Genomic DNA, 25,648 nt, shown 5'->3' on the forward strand with positions numbered 1-25,648 from the left:
TCAATGACGATACGGAAGTTGCAAACCTAATCTTATACTTGTACATGGAAATGTTTATTGCTGTGTATGGTATATTTGCACTTATCACCAGGGTGTTGAAACAGCTACGAGGACCCTTTTCGCCACCCTTAAGCCCAGAGGTGAATTCCGACGATTCCTGGGGATAATTAAGGTGGAGGTTACATGACATTCCAAACCAGGGGTGAATAGAAAAAATAAAAATAAATCTCTCTCTCTGATTGTCACCCATTCAACTGTCGATTTACAAATGTAAAAAACAATTTTAAACAGCTTCAGTCCAAATGTGCTGATTTAACAGGTTACGTGCAATCTCCGCCTACAGAAGAAACACAAATCTTTATATATGCTGAACACACACTCTGGCAAAAGGACCTGCATAAAACAGACTTTGCAGCCCAGTTCCACTAACCTGGTGTGTGTAATAACTTGCATCCACTGATGTACAATATGTACTTCAATCACTGTGTCTGACAAAGAGCCTAGTGGTTAGATCTCAGCTTATACCTGAAGTCCACATCATAGGTAGGCTGGAGGATTCCCAGACCAGCACGGGATTGGTCAAGAGGCGGGACTTTGATAGCAGGTTCCAAGAGTTCCATGTCAAAGTATGACAGCACAAGAGTCAGGAACTGTTTGATCTCATACAGAGCAAAGAATCTGCCAGGGCATTTGGTGACCCCAGAGCCGAAAGGCATGTTGAAGTAGCGCAGCCGTCGGCCACTGCGGTAGAAGGTGGGTTTCTCCTGACCCTTCTCATCCAGGAAACGGTCAAACTTGAACTCCTGCGCAGTGAAGAGGAAGAGGGAGAGGGAGAGGGAGAAAGGAAGATAAGTTTTCAGTAGCACAACACAAATGATGTTTCCATTTATAAAGTAGTAATTACATAGAGGGCTTACATAGGGATCCTCATAGATTTCTGGATCGTAGTGCAGCATTGGTGGATACAAAGCAATGACATCATCTTTCCTAATACGGTAAGCTTTTTGGTTGTCAAGGTGAAGCAAGAAGTCCTCCTTGGCAACACGTACGTTCATCGAAGCACTGGAAAGACGCATGGCTTCTTTTATGATACTGTCTATTGACATAAATAACAGAAAGACACAAAGAAATAAATTAGGTTCATAACATTTGTTTACTATATTTGAAAAAGCAAAACATGTACAAATTGTGTACACAGACCACAGTTGTTAGTTGTTGTACAAGTAACTTCTATTTTCAAGTAATCTATTGGAAATCTTACCCAGAACAGGCATGTTGTCGAGCTGGTCCCTGGTCAGTTTCAGTGTGGGGTCGCTAGGGTCAACTGTCAGACCTGAATCCTTCAGAATCTTCTGCACTTCCTCACAAGCTCCTTTCATAGCCTCTGGACTCCTGAGCACAGATACAAGAGCTTGTTAGTCACTTTACTGTCACTGTTAGACATTGTTTACTGATATTGGATAACTGACTTTCATTTCAACAAATGCAGAAACAAATGCTTTAATTTCATTGAAATAGCACCATGTGTCCAGTCTCCGACAGTGAAATTTAATTGTAACTGTGACACTTGGTGCAAACAAAAAACACTTGTTTATCATATTGCTAGTACTTATATTAGATGAACAGTGCAGTAATTGAAGCATTTGTTGTATAGAACAAAGTGTCCCTCAATTGTATGGGACATAAAGAACATGGACGTGAACATAAACTATTTATTATTTGATTGGCAGTCCATTACTGTATGAAGTCAATGACCATCAGTCATTAACAGACATTTTTTGTCATGACATAAATATACATATGACACATTTTAAGCCAGTAAAGTTAGCCACCCTAGCCCCAGGCAAAACAAAGAAGTGTTGTTGCGATAATAATTAATCACATCTGACAGTTAACTTACAGGAAGATGACATCTGAAATTGTGATTTACTAATGCAAAAGAGCCGTTAGAGACTACAAATATGTTCTTCTGTTATTATTCTGTTCAGTCAGAACCTTCAACACGTATTGCTGTTGAGCAATCCAGTAGTGGCTGCCTTCTGTTATATTTCCTGACAGCCCACATATTAAAGAAAAAGAGCACTATCAGCATACCTGATCATATAAAAGAGACTCCAGAAGGTAGCAGGCAGGGTGTTAGCCTGTGAAGCCCAAAGCAGAGCTACATGGGTCCTTGCCTTGCTCACATCATTGAAGGTAGACAAGGAATCATTCAGGATCATCCTCATAGAGATCAGATCTGACACGTTCTCTCTCTTCGACAAGTTTTCCGCGTTCATAGTCTTTGCTAGATTCTAGACATTTTAAAAGTACAAAAAGACATTCAAATACTTGAGCTTCTCTTATGCAAAGCTTACACTGCTAAACATTTTTTTAGAATTGGCAGCACAGATGCATTGTGGCATCAGGTCAAGGTAGTTTATTTTGTCATTGCTTCTTTTGTTAGTCGTAGCAAAATCCCACAAACCTCTCTGGCACTGTAGGCACTCTTAAAAACATGGATAGGTAGGCCAGCCACCAACGCCGGGAAGATCTTGTCAAACTCTTTGAAGTTTTCCAAAGTGTTGAGGACCAAGGCTTTCTGGGCCGCCTGCTGAGCCTGAATCTTGTCTTCACCCAGATCTTTACCAAACAGAGTCAGATAGCCAGACTCAAACATCACCTGGCGGACAGCAGGACAGAGGGAAACCAGTTAGGACTGTTGGGAACATTGTTTTCAATTCAAAATGTAGGGCATAGAGGCTAAGGAAATGCATATAAAATGAGTATGAGTATACAGTGTCAAAACTTGAATACTTATTGTAAGTCTATTCCCTCTGGGGTACTTTGTTTTGTTTTGTCTATTTTTTATCAAGTTTCAGCCATGACAATTGACTTTGTTGGACAAAATTTAGAAGTCACTTTTGTCAGTCAATCCAGACTGTGTCCTCTATAAATTAGAGAGCTTTTGGCTGGATAGCACACTGCTGTGTCTGAAATGATCTCGTGTGCTTCCAGTCTTAAGTCCAATTACTGACCTTGTAGCAGAAAGCAAAAATGCCATCCACCTCCCAGTAGTCCTTGCAGGGACTTAGTGTGTCCGACCTCAACATGACGTCCTGGAGATGGCCCATCATGCTCTCTATCAGGGAGGGCAGAGCCTCACCCTGCAAGGTCTTCAGAAAGGTTTGGTGAAGGTTCTCTGTGGTGTGGCCATGGCGAGGATCAAAGCTGTCGTGGCCGAATGCCTGGTTAGGGTATGGAGAAGAGGTTTAGGACCTTTGAAAGACTCACTGGTAGCATAAGAAAGTCCCCTATTGAAGAAGAAAAATATCCTGACAGAACATGGTATGAATAATAAAAGATGCAATCAAATAAATTGACCTTCACAGATGTAGCAAAGTGGAACTTTCTCCAATCCAAGTGTCTCCCCTGTTTGATGACTGAATGGTAAGAGAAAGGGTCACACAGGAAGTGGATGTACTGGCCTGCGATCTTGCAGGTGAAAATATGGCCATACTTCTTCTGGCGGCTGCGGAGGAACTGAAGAGGATTAGCTCCAAACTGCAGAGCACAACCCAGGTAGGGGATGAATCCATTCTCAACAGCAGGCTCACCAGGTTGCCTGTGGGCATTGGCAAGAAAGAAATAGCAGACAATATTCAGTAAAAGCCAAAACAAATGATGGAAGGTCAAACTGTTTTCTATATTGTGGCTCAGTTTTTTGTGTAGACAGAGGGGGGTTATGAAGATTGTATATATTCAAAGTTATATTTCATGACATTTTTATAGGAGTTGTGCTAATTTTGCTTCTTACTATTACTGACTGATATTCAGAAATAATGATTAAACCTATAGTCAGCTCATGAAAGTGTTTATTCTTCATGAAATAAAAACAAATACAGCCTTGTCTAAGAGAGATGTCTGAATACACAAAATATCTTCAGGTAATGTGAAAACCTGAAAATAACCAAATAAGTTATTACATGCTTTGCACTGAACAGCAGCCCCTACTGACACAATTACATTTAATTAATTCATTAATTAAATGTAATATTGGGACACCACAGTACAGTACAGCAAAAGTCCAAAACCGCTGCAAACCAGAGAGGTTGCAGTTAATTGTCTTCGCTTTAACCCCTAGACCACCAAAACATAAAATTAATCTCAAAATTAATAAAACATACTGCACCTCAATGAGCACAGTTTCCTTGAAATTGAACAATGATCCTCCTAACAACATTTCCAAAACAGTTACCAATGTTGTTACAGTTAAATACCAGCCTTAATGTCTTTATGATGCTCTTATTAACAAAAGTCTTTGTAACATATATTTTTACATTAGAAACATTTCTCTGATTTTGTCAATGTGAATACAGTTTGACCACAGCAGCTACACCACACTGCTAAAATAATTCCAGCATTGTTACAGAAGCTTTTGTTTTATTAGCACAGACTGCACGCATACTTATGTCATACACAGTGACTCCATAACAGAGGTTACATAAGTGGCCTCATGCATCGGTGAGGAACTATGTACATCAGCAGATTCCTATTAATGTTTAATGTTCCAGACATGCTGTATAAGTAAAATACTAGAACTTAAACTATAAGAAAGCACTAATACATTGCATCCTATCTGTCTTATGTTTAGTCTTACCTGCGTCTTATGCCCACAGCAAGCCAGAGAAGGCAGCAGAATCCTACCACTATGGTCCAGATCAGAGCGATGCTTATTATCATGTTGATGATGTTAATGATGATGATAGGAGGAACATCCAACACCCAAGGAGGCTCACTAACCACTACTAATGCTCCACACAGATCACACTAACCGTCAACTACTTCAGAAGAATGTGTATTAAAGATGTTGTTCCTAGAGTCACTGCAAGTTGTGCAAGCAGTCTGTGTGTGAGCAGTGTCGCTTCTACCTAGTGTGATGACAGGCGGTGCAGCATGTTTTTATACTTGCATTGTCCCTTAGGGAGGGCCCAAGGGCGGATTCAGTGAACTGGTATGATATCATCACTTGATTTGCAAAAAGTTCTGTTTTTTGATCATGGGTTGTACAACGAAATGAGCATTATGCTATCTGAAATGTTTTTCCTTTGAGATAACCCTGCATGTATGTAAGGTTAAAGAAAAGGGAGGATGATTATTTTCAGCATTTCTTAGCTTAAAATATTTTCTACATGTTCTGTTGGTGATTAATGTCAAAAGCTGCAACTAGGATTGTCAGATATGATTCAGATCACTTCACATCAACAAATCCATCTGTTAAAATGTGCCTAAACATGATTGTCTTTAAAAAAAATTAAAAAGTGTAATAGAAATACTCATCTTAATTCCAAATTTTATATTATTAAAATTTCCTTTTAAATTCACTAAAGACATAAAATGACAGTGTGTTATCTTACTGTGAATTTTCTAGTGTGTGTGTGTGTGTGTGTGTGTGTGTGTGTGTGTGTGTGTGTGTGTGTGTGTGTGTGTGTGTGTGTGTGTTTGTGATGGCCTTGACTGGAGTCCATGGACAGTGTTACCTGAAGGGCTGTGCAGTGATAGTGCTGGGTTGGTAAATAGATTCAAGGTCCCTGCTGAACTTCTGTGCGTGTGTGTGACTGCAGGCGGGAGCAGAAATGAACATGGTATGTGACAAGTGTGACCTGTTACGACTTGTCATTGTGCCGGTGGTGAATACATCTGGTTAATCAAGAAAGACAACATGAAATGACAACAAATGACATAAGAAACACAGTTTGATAGATTGTAAATTAGAGTGATAATGACTATACAATACATCTAAAAATGAGAAAATAACTATTCTAAAAATAAAAAAAGCATTTGGAGACATAAAATACCTGCATGATAACAATGATGGAGATGTAGGCCCAAGTAAAAGACTACTGAAGTTTTAGGCCTAAACAAAGCCTTTACTCAAGTTTGCAGATCTTGCCTGTGGAAAGTAGGTAGAAAAGTCTTGGATGCCCGTTATTACCGGTTCAAGGGTAAAACTACTGAGGACGGTGCTGCTGTATTTCTGATGGAGCACTACTAGTAGCTGCAGTGCTGACTGTGTGAACGGGAAGTGTCTACAGCAGGGGTAGCCCGCAGAGCATGTTCTAAAAATAGCACTAGTCACCATGGAGCTCCGTCTAAAATTGAATTAACACTTGAATTATTCTTTATTTTAAAATGAAAATATTGAATATAGAATTTAAAAAAGAAAAATGTTGTATGTATATATGAACTCTGACCCTGTAAGCTAAATCTCCATTTCCCTTTTCGCTGAGACAAGCTAGCGGGAGCAGCTACGATGGGGCGCTAGGTGCGTTTTTTACGCTAAACATGGCAGAAAAGCGAAAGAAAACTATTTTCACAATGATTGGGAGGAAGATTTATTTTTTACAACAGTGAAAGAAAAGTGTAATTTGCGGGGCGAAGGCAAAGCGGCACATTGTGGAGACACTTCGGTACGTGTCACAAAAGCTACCATGCTAACTAACTAACTACCCAGCTGCAGCACTGCGGGCAGAACAAGCCGAGAGTTAAAGGCAGCTTTGGGCATTAGGCAGTCTCTTTTCACGAGGCCGGTCAACAAGTCAGAAAAAGCAACAGAAGCTTAATTTAGAGCCGCACATTATTTTAAATAAAGAACAAGAAAGCCTTTTCGGACAGAGAGGTCTTCAAAGGTGCAATGATGGATATTGAAAACACTGTTCTAAGACGAAAAGAAAGGTTCCGATGTTCCGAACAGGATATGATTTGAAGATGTGACAGTTAATGATTTCCTTATTGTTTTTACAGAAGTGATACTTTGTATCACTGTATCAAATGTGCTCATTCATACAAAACTGTCAAAGATATTTATTAAAAATATCAGAGATGTGATAACTCTGACTTTCAAATGTTGAAATAAAAATAAATAATGTATAATATATCTGTTTCCTACCATCATTGTTAATAATCATTGTGAGGAATAATTAACTTAACAGTCTCTTTGCAAATTAATATTTATTATGATTATTATTATTAATGATAATATTATCATTAAAGGTGAACCGTGCAACTATATTATTCAGGAAGTTTGTGTCAAACAAGTAGCCCTTTGTATTACTCAGTACCCTTGAAGTAGCTCTCAGTATCAAAAAGGCTGGTGACCCCTGGTCTACAGCCATGCTAGAGGCCATGGGATTATGTTATCATAGAGGTCCTTTGAGTGAAATGCTAATGTTAGCATGGTATTATTTTCTCCAGAACACCATGGTTATGTAGTTGTGGGACATGTTTTTTATGTACTGCTATTGAATCTCACACTGCATTGCATCTCTCCATGGGTGCATTCTCAAAGTTCTAAAAGCTGTTTAACAAAGTCACCATCTTAGTTTAGTCTGTTAGCATACCAACATTTGCTAATAAGCAAACTTGATTAATAAAAAAGTACAACTGAGGTTGATGGGACTGCCATACATTGTGCAAGTATTTGGTCACAAACCAAAGTAATGGAAAACTTTTGGCCTGATGATGGTGCCCAGGAATCAGCAGGTTTTCATCCTCTGGGGACCATTAATGTCCAAGCAACATTTCTTGGCAATGCATCCAATTGTTGTGAAGACATTTTAGTTTGGACCACAGTAGTACCCAACTGACTGTTTTTACAATATAAATGCTGTTTGTTTAATGTTGTACAAGAGTGAATGCTGCCAATCTCTACTATGAAATAACTCCAAAATCCTTGAACCTTTATTGATATGGTATTATTTGGTTGTAGTTAATAAATTAATTATTAATCAGAGTTCCAAATTGATAGTTTAGGACAGGGGTCGGAAACCTTTTTGGCTGGGAGAGCCATAAAAGCCAAATATTGTATAATTTTTCCTTGAGAGCCATATATTTAATAAAATTGAGTTTTAAGTATATCACGTTTCCGAATACTAAAAGCGCTATCAGTGTTTGTCCTATTGTCTATTTTTTGAGTTTGCGTGAGGAAATTTTGCCGTTTTTGGAAGCAAAGGGAAACACACTACAGATCTCTGGGACGATGTGAGCTGGCCTGTTTGTGCGACATAACGAAGCATCTCACTGTTGCTCACCCAGCTTCAGGGCCGTGTGATCACGGACATGTGTGATGCAGTGAGAGCGTTCCAAGCCGAGCTGCCTGTGGGAAATTCTGATGCATTAAGGAAACTTTGGTCACTACGTGTTTCCAAACACTGACAAACCATCTCCACCGCTGTGTTCCCAACTGCGCATTAACTGCTCAGCAATCCGTTTGCAGTTGACGTGGAAACAGCACATGTGAACATCCAAATGGAGCTGATTGACCTCCAGTGTAACGCCACAATCAAGGCAAAGTATGACTCTGTGGGCGCTGCAGTTTCCAAGCTTCACCCCCGAAACGATGCCTTAATTTTGGCCCTCTCTGTGATTGAGTTTGACACCCCTGGTCTATTGCTTGCTTTGCGCAGTTTCTCCTCAGCTGTTTCGCGAAGGGCAGGGCTCCGCCCCCCCGCACACAGTTACAGTCAGAGACAGAGTGGAGGAAAGGAGAGGGGAGAACTAAAACAAAATCCGCTGTTAAATGTTTTACTTTAAAATGACACAGTATAATTATTTATTACTTGTTAATCATGTTTAAAAAATGTCAGCTCAAAATTGTCTGTGAGCCATATCGCGTCATCGAAAGAGATTAAACTATGGCTCGTGAGCCATAGGTTCCTGACCCCTGACATAGTTGGTACAAATGAATTCCTTTATTATTATTTTCACTCTAGTTTTAAAACTGAGCCTGCAGCCTCTGAAATGTATGTCAGGTGGGCCATCGGATTTTTAATAGGTTAAGGCAGGGGTCGGGAACCTTTTTGGCTGGGAGAGCCATAAAAGCCAAATATTTTTTTTATGTATTTCCTTGAGAGCCATATAAATTTGAATGCAACTTTATGCGTGCATTTTTTAAGAATAACACGTCTCCGAGTAATAATAGCAGTATCAGTGTTTCATTGAACACGTGCTCTTTTATTAAATAAACTAAACGCTTACGTTATTTATCTCATTTATGTGCACGTGTCAGTGTTTACTGCACGGGTGTCAAACTCAAGGCAATTATATCCGACCAGCGAGAAAATATCATATGTCCGTCATAACTGGCCCGCCGGTTTTGGTAATTAAATCAATGCATGGCACAACCATGGGGAAAGACATTTGAGGAAGAATCTAAATGTGTGAATGAAATGAAAGTTTTTGGAAAGCAAAGGGAAACACACCACAGATCTCTGGGACGATGTGAGCTGGACTGTTTGTGCGACATAACGAAGCATCTCACTGTTAAACCTGCAGCTTCAGGGCCGTGTGATCACGGACATGTATGATGCCAAGCTGCCTGTGGGAGACTCTGATGCAGAAGGAAACTTTGGTCACTACGTGTTTCCAAACACTGACAAACATCTCCACCGCTGTGTTCCCGACAGCATTCTGCTCATAAACTGAGCGCATTTGCCGATTTTGCAGCATATTAAAATTTAACTGCTCAGCAATCCGTCTGCAGTTGACTTAAATATGTTCCATATCTTTTTGCACTTTATGTGTATCCTGTTCAATAAATGTGGACCATGTTTCGCCCTCGACGTAGTCCCAGTTTTTAATGTTGGCCCTCTGTGAATGAGTTTGAGTCAGAGACAGAGCGGAGGAAAGGAGAGGGGAGAACTAAAATGACACAGTATAATTGTTTATTACTTGTTAATCATGTTAAAAAATGTCAGCTCAAAATTGTCTGCGAGCCATATCGCGTCATCAAAAGAGCCATATATGGCTCGCGAGCCATAGGTTACCGACCCCTGGGTTAAGGGCAGACTTGGAATTAACTTTTTGGTTGCTTACTTCGAGGGCAAAGAAATAGCGGGTGTTTTTTTTGCCTTCTTCCAACCATTTTGCCCTAGACCTTATAAAGGCACCTTTATCCATATCAACATACATCTGATCAATTTCTGCACGAAGTGTTATTTCCTCTTCCAGTAAGATCCTTTAGAAGCAGAGCGTGAAGGTTTTCCATCAAATCCTCAATAAGACTCTGGACTGGTGCTTTGGAAATGTGGAGGGCGCTTATGTACCCAGGTGCAAAACCCAAAAACAAAAGACCAAAAATACTATCTAAATCAGAAGAAATTAGTGGAAAAACGTGAAAGATTTGGAGAAGGAAATTAGATGTATGGTTAAAAAAGCAAAAACGGACTATAAAGACCATTGAGGAGAAGCTGAAGAATGTCAATGCAAAGAGCTTGGAGGGGATTGAACACAATGAGGAAAAACAAAGCTTCCTTTCAATAGGATAACCCTGTCAGCCTTTCAAATGAACATGTTCTATTCTAGATTTGATAAAAACATGATTTCAGTGATGAATGTGCCTCTGTCTTTGCAGGAATGCCACCTACCCCTGTGACATTAAAGGAAAAATAAGTCATTTTGATCCTCAAAAGAGTTAATCCTCGCAAAGCACCCAGGACAGGTGGAAAAAAGGACTAGGACCCATCTATACCCAGCTATTCCAGCTGTTCCTCAACACTAGTTTTGTCTCGCAGGCCTGGAAAATGGCAACCATTGTCCTAAAACAGCACACACAAAATAATTTAATGATTTCATACCCATTGCCCTCAAACCTTTATTAAGAAAATTCATGGAGCGTCTAGTCAGCAAAAAACTTGAGTCCATTTAAATAACAGCTTTTCTGACTTCATTGTTCTGAACACTGGCCATCCACAAGGGTGCGTTATGTCTCCCCTTCTGTTCTCCATATATACGAATGAGATGAAACACAACAGCAAAGACCTCACACTTAGGCGGCATGAGCTCAGTCCGGTTTAAGTCCAAGTACGGAGTGTAAACTGGTACCTGGAGATGTGCCAGATTTCCTCCTGGGCACTGCAGAGGCCTTAAGCAAGGCACCGGACCCCCACACTGCTCCCCAGTCGTTGTATATTAGCTGTCTACTGCTCCTAATACTAGGATGGGTTAGATACAGAATTTCTCTGTGCTGTGCTGTGTGCATGTGTGACGATTAAAAGTTGATTTGATTGTTAAAAGCCCAACTCTCAGCACATCAATCACTTTGCCAACTGGTTCGACAACAGCTTCATTAACATTACTGTTCTTTGATCCTTCATAAGAAGGGGCAGGAAGTGGAACAGGTCACTCACTTTAAATATCTAAGAACAATCATTGACAATAAACTCACCTTTCAGACCAACCCAGACTCAATTTACAAAAAAGCAAGGCAGCAGCTTTCTCTCCTCAGGGAACTGAGGAGCTTCAATGCCAGCAAACACACCTTCCACACGGTCTACAGGTAGTTCACTGAGAGTGTTCTCACCTACAACATCATCTCCTGGTATGGGAACCTCTCAGTTCAACACAGAAACGAGCTGTCCCATGTCTGAAATCTCTCATTGGCATCTTCAATCACTATTTCCAGCAAAGTGTGAAATTGAACGTTTCTTAATTTTAAAATGAATTCTGCACATTAAGGCCTTGCTGTATTTATAGGCTATTACACGCTATAGTTGTATGTGTGTCTATTCATGCATGTGTCTTTAGGTCTGCACTCCCTGCACACATGCGTTTGCTGTGACATATTTCCAGAAGGTTGATTACTCAAATTGTCTCACTCAAACTCAGTACTCTCATTTGGTTTGGTAATGTAGCGGGCCCTACAAAATGTACTGCTGTGAAACTTGAGGTCTTAGTTAATGCGGCGGTTTGGAGTTGTGTCCATACTAAAACATGATTGTATCCAATACAACTATAGTAGCCCCAATCACAGTTAGCTAGCAAACAGACATTATTTAGATAGCTGGCTTGAAATCTGACATTTGGTCGGGTCAGACAAGTTACATAGCTCAGTATATTCAAACAATCATCTTTTTAAAGATATGTCTTTCCCAATTCTAGTCATTAGTATTGAAGAAGTCACGTGGACAGCAGACAGTGGAGGTTTATTGTTGTTTGGCACTAATAAGAATGAAAAATATGTTTCTGTCTATTTGATAATGAAACATGCAGTTTAAAGCAAGAACCTTCAGTAAAAGTGGTATTCTAATTATCACCATTGGATATTTGTACTTGACATTACATGCAGAGCCTCCTTGATTAGGAATTGGATTGCTGTGTTATAAATGCTGATAAAGAGTGTTATGTATTATCCCAGACAAATGCAGCTAGGTGACCTTGTCATGGTCAGGTTTAGGGTAACAGAGGAGCTGTTGTATTAGTTTGTCAGTTTTCTGTTTCTTATCTGGTAATCATATAGTACACCAATCTTTGCACCCACAACAGAAAACAACTGCTTATGAACTTTGAAATTGGCATTGCATGCATCATCAAGGGTTAAAGGGGCTGTATGGTTCACATACAAAATGCTATTAATTGGCAGCTGGGCAGACAATTGAAGAAGAAGGTCCCAGGATGCTCGCATTACTTCATTACTTATTTCCAAGCTAAAAGCTGTTCATTGACAACTTTGATTTAGATTTGATCTAATGCTAGTCTGTATGGGGACATTTTTGACTTTTCAGTTTTAGTTATTGGCTGCCGTGTAATAATACTCAGTAGCGGAAGAAGTATTCAGTTCCAGTAACAGTAACAGATGCCATCATCTTCCTGCTTCACCGTGCTTACGCTCACTTGGACTTTTCCAGTGCATTCAACACCATCCGACCTGACCTGCTGGGGAGTAAACTGACGGCGATGCAAGTCGACGCTCCCCTGGTGTCCTGGATTGTGAATTATTTGATTAGTAGGCCACAGTGCGTTAGACTGCAGGGCTGTGTGTCGGATAGCGTGGTGAGCAACACGGGGGCCCCACAGGGAACAGTTCTGTCAACATTTCTGTCCTGCAGCTTAACACCAGCAAGACAAAGGAGCTGGTGGTGGAGTTCAGCAGGTGGAAAACACCCCTAACACCGGTTTCCATCAAAGGGGTGGCTGTAGACACTGTACAGGACTACAAATACCTCTTTTAGGTTCTGTTGTGACATTGTCCTACATCTACCCTCACACCCAACAGCTGTGTAATCTGACATGTTTTCTTTGGAAGATGATGATGATGATGATGGGTAAATGGACTGCATTTATATAGTGCTTTTCCAGTCTTAACGACCGCAAATAGCTTCTGAAAAGCCCTCCTCAACAACCTTCTGACATTGGATTAGGGGGACTGTGTCCATAACTTTTAATGAAACCGACAATCTGACATTCACAGTTGACAGGCCATAAACCATAGCCATATCTATTTTTAAAAATTGTTTGTAGCTAATGGTTGAATTTGTATTCTATTGTTTCTGTATGTTGCACTTTTGTTCTGCACTTAAAGGACCTACCTATTTGAAGATAATGTACTTGCAAGATTCTTGCTGTTCGGAGTTGTATCCTCATGATTGTTTGCACTTATTGTTGAGTTAGGAATCTTGAGAGATTCCTGTGGGACGGTGGAACCGGACTCATCCAAAATAAAGTGTAAGACGGAGTGATAGTTTTAACATTCATATATTCTTAAAACATTATAAACTGTAAGTATGAAACATGAGAAACTCAGTCAAAATGCTATGTGCTGCATTAATAAACTAGGTATTGAATAATGATTAAAGTATAATCAGCACAACCAGTGGTGTATGAAATGTATGAATCATGATATAAATGTACAACCATGAACAGATAAATGTAACTGTAGGAGTAACGATTTACAAATTTGTAATAATGTGGTAGCAACAGCAGGAAGGGTTGGACCCAAAAACACCCAGAGGATGCAGGGTAGGCGCCTGGACGTAGACAGTTAAGAGCGAGGCGAATCTCCTCGCCACCAGCTTAAACAGTCTATATGCTTTAGGCGCAGAACTTTTAATTGGACAGCTGGTCCAGATGTATCTTGGTTCTATCAGGGCATAATCTATGGGATCTAACAACACCCACTTTACCCAGTGATTGGCCAGTTGAGATGAAAAAGGAGCCAGGGTTTAATCTTTTCTCTCCATCTCTATTTTTTTACCCTTGACACTTTTCATGTGAACAACCTAATCCAACACTATGAATGTCTCCCAGGACAGATATTTTATTTGAACAATGTCTTGTTACCCACCCCTCTATGAAGGCCAGCTTTTCACTCTGCCTTTGAGTAGTTGTTTCGAACAACTATCAACACCATTCACTCTTTCCATGTTCGGACAACACACTATACAAACTAGCTATGATCGAGCATTACCTGACCCTCAGGTGTAAACATATGAATGGCCTTTCTTTGTGTTCCATCCAAAAGGTCATTATAATGTAAATATGACTGTGCCTTTATTTCAAAGTTGTTTCCATCAGGTTTGTCATCCAATCTGACATAAAAGAGTAAGATTTTTAGTAATTTTTAAAGAGAACTATTAATAACTAAGAATAAAAACCATAACGCTCCATTTATTCCACATCCCAAAATAAATATTTTTTATAAAATAGTTTAACATTCCTAGAGCCTTACAAGCAATGAGGCAATGTGCTGTACTGCAAATGTTATTGCTATCTTCCAGATAGATTATGGAATATCTTGTGTATGATTTTGTCATTTTGGCCAGAAGACGCAATCTTGTCTCCTAAAAGTTAGATACAAATAATTTGAATTACCAAATACATTTGGTAAGAAACACCTCCCAGATTTTGTTTTATTAACATAAGGAAGTGTTTTATTAAATGCATCTGTTAACTGTTTGTTATCAATGTATTTGTTTTCCTTTACTGTAATGTAGTTGTGTTAAGTCAACCCAAAGTCCTTGTTATGGTTGAAACCAGAAGCTGATTTTTATTTTGGTTTCTTGGGGCATTACAATAAGCTGTAAAGACAACGTTAACATTATTATAAAGCTGATTTGGTGATCCTGTTTACACATCCAGCAGACACAGACCAACATTGGCATTCATTTAGAGTTGTGTTTGAGTCTTCCTGCTGAACATTAATCCAATATTAATTTACTTTCCTTTTTAGTCTGGTTTGGTATCCACTGCTCTTACAAGTATTAGTCTGATCAAATGTTAATACACAAGCAAATAGTCTACAGGTTATTGGCTCTGTGAGGCTGTACAAAATGTTAACTTCAGAATGCAAACATGCTCACAAGCTTTTACATTAGGTTATAAAAAACAGATACTGATATCAAATACTGGCTGGCCCGGCATTATCTAACAGACATGTGGAAATGGTTGATCCAGGTTTGATCAACCTCTGTGTTGGCAGGTATCAGTCGGCTGGTATGGCCTTAACCTGGAATTAACTTTGAGAAGGGTAGATGAAGGCCAGCAAAGGAACAGAGACAGACAGAGGAAGAGAGATAAAAAGGTCAAGAGAGCAAAGAAACTGAATGATAATCACTGGGCTGTAATAAACAAACACTTACCTGTAATCGACTGTTCAATCTGCACAGCCTTGAAACTCCTGATAAACTGCAGTAACTCTATTAATGCTTCTACCTGCAGGTTGCAAACAAGTTGATAAAATAGTTTTATTGGTTAACATATACAATATATAGTATATATATTTTAAGTTTGTAAAAGTTTGGCTTTTTAAGCTACGTAAGGTAGTAGACAAATAATAAAGATAAACAAGAAGACCTTGGCTCCATGGTCAGTTTGACAAGCTTTTTACAATGAATTTCTACCATCAGATTATTACTTTGCTTTTATACACTAGTGGGAAATGGACATCCAGATGTGCTTCAAATTCAACACACCACATGGTTTTCTGCTAGAAAGACATTTCAAGTTATTTTTGGTCACAGCTGTGTCAACTACCTCCTGAAGAAGGCACAACGTTCTGAAACATTGATCCATAAAATGTCAGATAAATATACAATTTAAAGTGCTACATTGTTAATAAACCTGTAAAAGTCTAATTGTTTTTATCAATCGTGTGCGCTGGACATTTAATCTGACTTTCTGCACGGCCATAACCTCCAATTATTATGCTCACGCTGTATGTCAATTCACTAGCTTCTAATGGCTCGTTATGTTCAGTCAAACAAGGTTTAACAACACAATCACACCCTTAACAATGTTGACAAGAAAAGAAAAAGGCAGCTAAATGGTGATTTATATCAGATTTGTTTGACAGCTATTCTATGGGAAATTGGACAACAGAGCTGCTTAAACAGGTGAACAAATTTGTCTCCTGCTAGAAATTCAACCAATGGCATCATGACAGAAATATTGTTGATTGTTTGGTCAATTAAAATGCATGTGAAATGACAATCTGTCAGAAATTTGTCCTGATCCTAAAATGAGTTCTTAATCCAGAATTCTGAAGCCTATTGCCAGACAAGTACATTAATGACTATTCTGCAAATCCCCGTAATGTCCAATGACAATATTTCTTTAGTTCCACCATTTCTAAAATGTGTACTTTCTACAATATCTGCACATAGAAACTAAGGTATATTTAAGGAACGATCGCGGAATTTATGGAAAATAAACTGTGTTTAGGGTAAGGTTAAAACACATGTTAAGGTTAGGGAATGAACTTGTCAAACTCATTCACACCAATTTTTGCAATCCAATCTCCTACAATATCACTGACTATAAAATATACTGTTTTTGCCTGAATGCTGAATTCATTCAAATAAATAAAAAAATTAAACAACTCCTATTCACACCCAGTTCATAAATTAGAAAAGAAAAATTCCTCTAAAAGATTTATTGAAAAAAAACTCAAACTTAAATTCTCTCCCATATGCTCAGCTAGATGTGTATTTTCCAGAGGGCAGCACACATCTGAGCACAATTGTATATGTGAGAAATAAATTATACAAAAGATGTGCAATTAGTTCACTAACACACATTTCTTACTGGATTGTGGAAACTGACACAACCCTCATTCTACAGAGTACATATAGTACATAACGCTGACCTTGAAACTTGTGTACCTTCCAATGCACTCCTTATCTGTATCCTGATACTGTGTTACTTTTAATATAGTGTACTGTTCTGTGTTGTCCTTGTGAGTCTAGCATGATTTGCAGCAATGAAGGCCAAATTAAATGACAAAAAGTTTAGAAGCATTATTAAAAACAAACTCACAAAAGATAACAAATATAATAAAACTGTTTCCATAACAAGGTTTGCTGAGAAGCGCAATGAAATTCTGCTCAAAATGTTCCTATGACCATTTAAATTTGCAGTAGTTTCACTTTACTGTACGGGGAAAGTCATCTTAAATTGTATTGTTACACATGTTGTGAAAAATGTTAAACTCAGAAATTTAATAAAATGTTACCTTCAGAGGTTTGCTGACATTATTAAAAAAAAACTGAAATATTTATAATTTCCTTATGAACTGTAATTAAATAAATAAAAATGTAAATCCCTAATTGGTTGATTGAAATTTTGAATGGAATCCTTTTGAGAATGACCCCAGCTATGATCATGTCAAATTTATAGTTATTTTATTGTACAGTTGTTTTTTAATTAAGGGAAAAATTACCTTGTGAACACTGTCCTCATGTTTAAACTCTAATAAAATCTTTCCCTCAGACGTTTGCTGAAATTTTCCTGTTAACCCTGTTCTTGACCATGTAAAATCTGAAGTAATTGTACAATTTCACTCCAAACTAATTTTTGGGACACGTATCCAGGGAACTGAAGAATGGAGGACTGGACAGGAGCAGAGCAAGAGACCCGAAGTGAACAGTCTGTGGGCACGGCAGAGGCAGAGCAGGGAAACTCAGGGGGACAGCTAGGGGGCTGCAGAGTGTGGAGGCTGGTTGCTGGCATTCTAGAGTGAAGACTGGAGTATAGCGAGCTGAGGGCTAGAAGGCTGGAAAACAGGAATACTTAAAAAGTCTTTAAGCCAGCCAGGTAAAGAGCTCATCAACCATGTTGACCTCTGTATCCTGTACTCTTCTCCACTATAGAGCTCATCTTCAAAAGAGTATGCTAGGTCCATGCGTGGTCACATCATACTGTGATGGCTGAAGACAGCAGCACACAGGCAGGGTGGAGCCAAACGCAGACTCCAAGGCTCTGATGAGATTAGATGAAATTGCAGTCAGGCAAGCAGGAACAAGCAACATACTGTACATGCATGGACTGCATTTATATAGCACCTGGTGGCACATAGCTTTGAAACTATAAGGTTTCACCTGCTAATCAAGAGTGCTAAACGTTCACAAGCATTCACAGTATCTTGAAGAACACTTAATCTAACCACAGACCTTCCGATTGGGGGATGACCGACTTCCTGACCCACAGCTGCCCCACATGCAAAGATGATCTAAAAAAAAAAAAGCTGGTGACTATGGCAGGTTTATGTACAGGCTTGGGTGATGAGGGAACTGGGAACAGGTGTGTGAGTGAGGACGGAAGCCCAGGTGAGGATATGAAGACAGGAAGAAAGTACGGGGACATCTGGTGGGTGGATAGAGAATGGCATGTCAGAGGAAATGAGCTGTGTCTCAATTCAGGGGCTGCAGCCTTCGTAGGCTGCATTTATAGACCGATTACGTCACAGCGGCAACTCCTTAAAATGCAGCCGACATATGCAACCTTCTTTTCCCGGATTTGGAGGATACATGTATCCTTCACGGCCTCAGGTATCCCAAAATTCATTGCGCGCACAGAGAAGTTTTTTTCCGACGAGAAATGTCGCCCCTCGACCCAGCAGTAACGGCAAATGGATATACTTTTAAATGTAAGTATTGGGTTTCAACTCGCTCGAATAGCTAACGATACTGATGTTATAAAATCAAAGGACCTTATAATCTAATATTTTTGCTAAACTAAGTTACGGGACGTTAGTGCCTAACGTTAAGCTATAACCGTTAACCTTAGACCAGGGGTCTTCAATGTTGTTCGGGCCAAGGACCCCCAAACTGGTGTAGTGTGGTGCAGGGACCCCCTACTATATATATTGTACACAAGAGGCTTGAGGAGGTCTGTTCCTCCACTCTGATTGTAGGTGTGTGTCGCCGCCCTTTGCGAAGTACAGCGGAGGAGGGAATATGAATGGCAAAGCAAAAAAAGAAGAATTAAAATAAAAAATATTTTTAATTTTAATTGCGTTATCTACAAACAATTTTGTTTGACTGCAGTACCTCCGTGGACCCCCTTTTGAAGACCTATGCCTTAGACAGTTAAGCTATATAGCTTAACCGTTAGCGTAAAGCGAGCTGCTAGGAGCTGCTGTACGATGCAGCTTGGCAAGTTAGCCTTTTAAAGTAAAACTTTTAAGACCTTAACTTTCAAACCTAAGAGTTTTAAATGTTGATTTATATTTTACATAGATTGTGGCGATTGTATAGATAATTTATACATCATATTACCTGCTTGGTTGACAGTTGAATATCACTTAAAAACTCCAGTGCAATCGTTCGGATTGATTATACATATTTTATTATTTATAATATGTGTACTTATTTTGCAACTTAACCTGCTTTTGTTTAGTGGTGTATAGCTAAACTTGCTCTAACATGTTAATGTAACATCTAACATTGTTTTGTTTTAGGGAGAAGGAGACAGAAGAGAGGAGAGCAGGGAGTGTCATGATCGTGATTTTGTATATCCTGTTTTATTTTGAAGTGTTCACTCCCCCTTGTGTCATGTCTAGTTGTACTTCCTGTCTGTGTGTTTTCCCTTTCTGTGATTGTTGATTTGTTCCTCCTGTGTCCGTTCACCTTGCCCTTGTGTTTTAGCTTCTCTCCCGAGCTGTGTCTCGTTCCCCTCGTTTAGTGTCTGTGTGTATATATCCCTGTCTGTCCCAGTGTTCCTTGTCAGTTCATCATCTAAGTGTCACCCTTGCAGATGTCTCCTCGTGCTTCCTCGTGCTTCCTCGTTCTCCCTGTGTCGTCCTGCTTTGTGTTTAGTTTTACTTTTTGCCTTATTTTGGAATTTCGTAAGCTTTTTGGAATAAAGCCCTGTTTTTGTTAATCTCCTCGTCTGCCGCCTTGCATTTGAGTTCTCACCTTTTCCCCACCGTGACAGTACGAACTGACCAGAAACATGGACTCAGCAGATGTCATGGACGAGGAGACCTATGATTTAGTGTACACTTTAATTATAATTTTTGGAGAGTGGAAGCGAAACCACTGTTGGAGGATGCGACAGGCTGCGCCTGGATTGACGAGAAAAGAGGTTGCGACGGCCCCCTGTTTCCGCTGCCGGGCCGCAACAGCCCCCTGTTTCTGCTGCCGGGCCGCGACAGCCCCCTGTTTCTGCTGCTGGGCCACGACAGCCCCTGTTTCCGCCGCTGTGCCGCGTCAGACTCCAGTTCCCGCTGCCGGACCTCCGCAGACTCCGACCGCAGACTCCGACCTCTCCGCCGGCCTCTCCGCCGGCCTCCTGAGAAGTGGAGATCAGTAATGTCCCAAAAAAGGCTTTTTACCACCTTAGAAATATTGCTACAGCCCCTTCCCCTCTCAGGCACATACTGAGAGACTAATGCTTGCCTAGTAGGTTTGATTACAGCAATGCTCTACTTTCTGGTCTTCCTAAGAAAGCTATAAATAAGCTACAGATTGTGCAGAATGTAGCAGCAAGTGTACTGACCAACACCAGAAAGAGAGCACACATCCTATCCTAATTGGTTGGCTCTCAGTTTTAGAATAGCTATTTTAATCATTTTATTGGTGTTCAAATCCCTACATGGATTAGCGCTTCAACACTTGTCAGACATGTTTCCACTGCTCTGCTCTACTCAAATCACTTTTGGTACCAGGTGGGTCGTTCCAGAATTGGAGGACATTTCATGTCCCACATATAAAAAATCTAATAATCCATGCCCAAAAAGCTAAACCATGCACTTGTTGTGTTAAATATACTTGTCTTGAGACAAAATGTCGCAGAAAAAGTTGTTTCAAAATATTATTTAAAATATCAAATAGCTAAACCCCTAAAATAGCATTTTTCTCTTGTCCCAGCTTCTTCGTGACCAACTTGCATTTCAAATATAACATTTCAAATAGGGTTTTTATTTACTTTTTTTGGTATTATTCTATTGATATGTCTCTTGTAATGGTAAAATCAATTTGTTAAATCCTAAACATATTTTAAATAACAGTAATTTTACACTGAAAGTATGTCCCACAACATGCGCGCAACCCTGTTACCGAAACCTTTTTAGCTTGGCAGAGGAAGTGAAAAAACTGTTAATCACATGACACAGAGGAAATTCCATCATCAAGTCATGTGCTACTACCATGGGTAGACCAAAGGTAAGTCCTCTCTTTTATTTTTAATATATTTCCAATCTTTTCACTCTTGATGGTGTGTGGCACTCACACAAACATAACCCTGTTACTCACATTATGAGACTAAAACAAATTAATTTCAAACGTATCTTTCTTTAGTTAAATATGTAAGTATGTCCATTCCTTGACAGTAGCATTACATTGCGCAGCTAGGATTCATTCTTGAGCTAAAGGCTAAAATTAGCATTAATTTGCAACCTTGTTACTTGCAACCCTGTTACTATAATTAGAGTAATAGGGTTGACATTCAGTAACAGGGTTGCATTTCCTTCAGTTTACTCTATTATTTATAGTAAAATGTCATGTATATGTATAATTTAGCATAATATAATTTTTTACATGTATTACTGTATTTTCCATCTATCCATCGTCTACCGCTTATCCAGGGTCGGGTCGCGGGGGCAGCAGCTACAGTAGGGAACCCCAAACCCCTTTTCCGGGCCACATCCGCCAGCTCAGAATGGGGGATCCCGAGGCATTACCAGGCCAATGTGGAGATATAATCTCTCAGAGTCCTGGGTCTTGCCCGGGGTCTCCTCCCAGCTGGACGTGCATGGAACACCTCCCTAGGGGGTCACTTCTGAGGGCCATCCAATCCCTTTACGCCCAAAGCAAGAGTTGTGTCCGGATACACGGCAGTAAGTCAGTAACAACAGTAATTTTAGTGGATTCCCAGTGGATGTTGGCCTCCGCAAGGGCTGCGCTTTATCACCAATCCTGTTTGTGATTTTCATGGACAGGATATCTGTCATGTCTCGTCGAATTTGTTGAGTTGTTCATGTTGTCGTGTCACTTCCTGTTTTATTTTTTACCTACCTCTTGTTTCTCAACCCAGATCCCTTTACTTCCTGTCCTGGTGTGATGTCCCTCCATCATCAGCGTCTGCCTCGCCCCTGATTGTTTTCACCTGTTCCCACTCACCTCTTCTATAAATTGTCCTGTCTCCCCTTGTCGTGTGACAGTTCGTCTTGTCATATCCATATAAGATCCTATGCCTGTACCAGCGAACCAAGAAGTGTGTTTTTTCAGTGAAGTCCAAGTATATCCTCCTAGTGAGCGCTTTGATTTAATATTCTGTTTTATTGAAGTAAAGTATTGTTTTTTACACTTTACCATTGTGTCCGGAGTCGTGCGTATGAGTCTTCCTTCCCTGTGTCTGAGGCGTAACAATATCGTGGTGTAATTGTGGAGGAGAGGGGTTGCAGTTCGGTGGGCTGAGGATCTCATCGCTGATCTTTGCAGATGATGTGGTCCCTGATGGCATCATCTGTCTGTGACCTTCAGCAGTCACTGGATCGGTTCGCAGCCGAGTGTGAAGCGGTTGGGATGAGGATCACCACCTCAAAATCTGAGGCCATGGCGCTCAGCAAGAAACCGATGGATTGCCTACTCCGGGTAGGGAATGAGCCATTACCCCAAGTGAAGGAGTTCAAGTACCTCAGGGTCTTGTTCGCGAGTGAGGAGACGATGGAGCAAGAGATTGGCCGGAGAATCGGAGCAGTGGGGGCGGTATTACATTCGCTTTACCGCACCGTTGTGACGAAAAGAGAGCTGAGCCAGAAGGCAAAGCTCTCGATCTGACGGGCGATTTTCATTCCTACCCTTGCCTATGGTCATGAAGGCTGGGTCATGAACGAGATCGCGGGTACAAGCAGCCAAAATAGGGTTTTATCAGACTGGTGGCTGGCGTCTCCCTTAGAGATAGGGTGAGAAGCTCAGCCATCCGTGAGAGACTCTGAGTAGAGCCGCTGCTCCTTTGCGTTGAAAGGAGCCATTTGAGGTGGTTCGGGTATCTAGTAAGGATGCCACTTGGGTGCCTCCCACCCCATATTCCTGCAGCACCTCCCAAAGTGTCATCCGTGGGACCCGGTCATGCGCCTTCTCCAGAGCCACAAAACACATGTAGACCGGTTGGGCTTACAACCAGGCCCCCTCCAGGATCCTTGCGAGAGCGAAGAGTTGGTCCGTTGTTCCACGGCCAGGACGGAATCCGCATTGTTCCTCTTCAATCAGAGGTTCGACTATCGGCCAAACCCTCCAGTACCTTGGAGTAGACTTTACCAGGGAGGCTGAGAAGTGTGATACCCCTGTAGTTGGCACACACTCTCTGGTCCCCCTTTTTGAATAGGGGAACCACCACCCCGGTTTCCCACCCCCTAGGCAATGTCCCAGACTTCCACGCAATGTTGACAAGGCGTGTCCACCAAGACAGCCCCTCCACACCCAAAGCCTTCAGCATTTCTGGACGCATCTCATCAACCCCTAGGGCCTTTCCACTGTGGAGTTGTTTAACTACCTCAGTGACCTCCATGTTTTATATTTGTCCAGTGTATATTTGACTATATCCCGTTTGTTGTTGTGTTGACATGTTTGTTATGTATCATTGATACTCTTCCTGTTAATCCTTCATTGGAAAATATATATAAACTATTATCAAACAACATTTTTGTCGTCCTGACTATTTATTTGTCACATTTATATCATCTACAACCAAAAGTAATGTAGCCATTCAACCCTGTTGTGTCCGGATACTCGGCAGTAAGTCGGACTTGTTTCCAGTGAATGTTGGCCTCCGCCAGGGCTGCGCTTTATCACCAATCCTGTTCGTGATTTTCATGGATAGGATATCGAGGCATAGTCGTGGAGGAGAAGGGTTGCAGTTTGGTGACCTGAGGATCTCATCGCTGCTCTTTGCAGATGATGTGGTCCTGATGGCATCATCGGTCTGTGACCTTCAACAGTCACTGGATCGGTTCGCAGCCGAGTGTGAAGCGGTTGGGATGAGGATCAGCACCTCAAAATCTGAGGCCATGGCTCTCAGTAGGAAACCGGTGGATTGCCTACTCCGGGTAGGGAATGAGCCATTACCCCAAGTGAAGGAGTTCAAGTACCTCGGGGTCTTGTTCGCGAGTGAGGGGACGATGCAGTCACTTTACCGCACCGTTGTGACGAAAAGAGAGCTGAGCCAGAAGGCAAAGCTCTCAATATACCGGTCGATCTTCGTTCCTACCCTCACCTATGGTCATGAAGGCTGGGTCATGACCGAAAGAACGAAATCATGGGTACAAGCGGCCGAAATGGGTTTTCTCAGACGCGTGGCTGGCGTCTCCCTTAGAGATAGGGTGAGAAGCTCAGCCATGTATAAAATGCCGATGTGTGTTCTTCCAACCTGGGCTCTCCTACAGACTACACCAGTGCTCTGTAGGACTGGTACCTTTGAGATCTCAAATAAATGTAAAAAGACAACTCTGTCTCTATCACCATTTATTTGACTTTATATACATCTCTCCAGAGTAAAGCAGGAAAACTTCCACAACAAGCTACTTAAATTAATATTAATACAGTTTTATCCAAAACTACATGAGTATTTAATATAAATGTGACTTTCTTTACTTAATAGTAAAGAGTTTTATTGAAGAATATATTTTTTAATACCTTTTTCTGCTTAATGAGTATGTGTCACAGGATTGCACAAAACATGGCACACAACAAATAAAACATCCAATAAAAAGTGTACATTTGATGCCTTAGCTGGCCAAATCACTTTTCTTGATGGTTTATTATCCGTTTTTCCTAAATACATAACAAAAAATTAAATAAAAGGTTCATTTTTCAAAACTGTTGATGTCTAAATTGTCCTCCAATTCTGGAATGACCCAGGTGCTTTTCTCTATTTTGTTTTGCACTGATAGTAGCTCCTCAGTGTAGGCGGGTGAGATCAGCTGTTAGCTGTAGCGACGCCCCGTGAAACTTCTGTGTAAACGGGAGACTTACTGAATCCTTTCGTCAACAGCCAAACACAAGAATGTCAACTGTAAAACTAAGTGTACGGGGTAGTCGTGCTGGCTGCCTTTTTAAAAAAAAGAAGCAATTTACGGTATTTTAAAAGAGCTGGGTTTGTGCAGGATGTCCCATGAGAGTCTGCAGAAATCCACCTTCTAGTAATCTGCTGAGCTCGCTCGGAACCTATCCACAACTGTTCCTGACACTGTCCTTTTATTTATTCCCAGGGTGAGGACAGAGATATGCTGCCTCCCCGGAACCTGGCAGGCCCTGGAATAGCCAGAAGAGCTAAGAGGAACACCATCTGTAAATACCTTTAAACTAATCTTTTTAGCATTCTCTTAATAGACTCAAATATATTTTATTATTTTATCTACCATCTTCTACTGTGGTAATTGCATTGTATTGTTAAGCACCTTGTATTGAAATTTTGACTTGCCTATTCACAGCTAGCATTCAATTCCAATGAAGCGTCGGGGTGACAAGCATTAGTAAATTCGCTGAACTTATTGGAAACTTGCATACTTGCAGTGCGTTTCTGTATTGGGTTGTGTTTTGTCTATTTGCATGCGTTGAGATCTCAGGACCACCACAAAGTTTACTGTATAATATGCAGGTAGGTGAAGGTTCAACAA

At 40.5% G+C, this 25,648-nt stretch overlaps 1 protein-coding gene and 1 long non-coding RNA gene across 2 annotated transcripts; both read right to left on the reverse strand.

Annotated features, from left to right (window-relative positions):
• Positions 1-500: 500 nt before the first annotated feature.
• Positions 501-4,722, reverse strand: cyp7a1 (cytochrome P450, family 7, subfamily A, polypeptide 1). Its single transcript, XM_029453861.1, has 8 exons — positions 4,640-4,722; positions 3,364-3,604; positions 3,018-3,227; positions 2,468-2,662; positions 2,095-2,294; positions 1,262-1,392; positions 918-1,096; positions 501-803 (listed from the first exon to the last, which is right to left on the reverse strand). Exons 1-8 carry the CDS (start codon positions 4,720-4,722, stop codon positions 501-503), a joined length of 1,542 nt encoding a protein of 513 aa, XP_029309721.1.
• Positions 4,723-14,749: 10,027 nt separating this feature from the next.
• On the reverse strand, positions 14,750-18,272 carry LOC115022764 (uncharacterized). The gene is made up of 4 exons (XR_003833953.1): positions 18,201-18,272; positions 17,471-18,009; positions 15,393-15,465; positions 14,750-15,269 (listed from the first exon to the last, which is right to left on the reverse strand). It is a non-coding gene; the product is annotated as an uncharacterized LOC115022764 (long non-coding RNA).
• Between the last annotated feature and the right edge of the window lie 7,376 nt (positions 18,273-25,648).

The sequence above is a fragment of the Cottoperca gobio genome, chromosome 17, assembly GCF_900634415.1.
Source record: "Cottoperca gobio chromosome 17, fCotGob3.1, whole genome shotgun sequence".
NCBI lineage: Eukaryota > Metazoa > Chordata > Actinopteri > Perciformes > Bovichtidae > Cottoperca > Cottoperca gobio.

Coding starts and splice junctions, on each gene's coding strand:
- cyp7a1 (XM_029453861.1), bottom strand. CDS start 4,722: ATGATAATAAGCATCGCTCTGATCTGGACCATAGTGGTAGGATTCTGC. Junction 3,605..4,639: donor GCTGTGGGCATAAGACGCAG/GTAAGACTAAAC, acceptor CAATGCCCACAG/GCAACCTGGTGAGCCTGCTG. Junction 3,228..3,363: donor ACTTTGCTACATCTGTGAAG/GTCAATTTATTT, acceptor TACCCTAACCAG/GCATTCGGCCACGACAGCTT.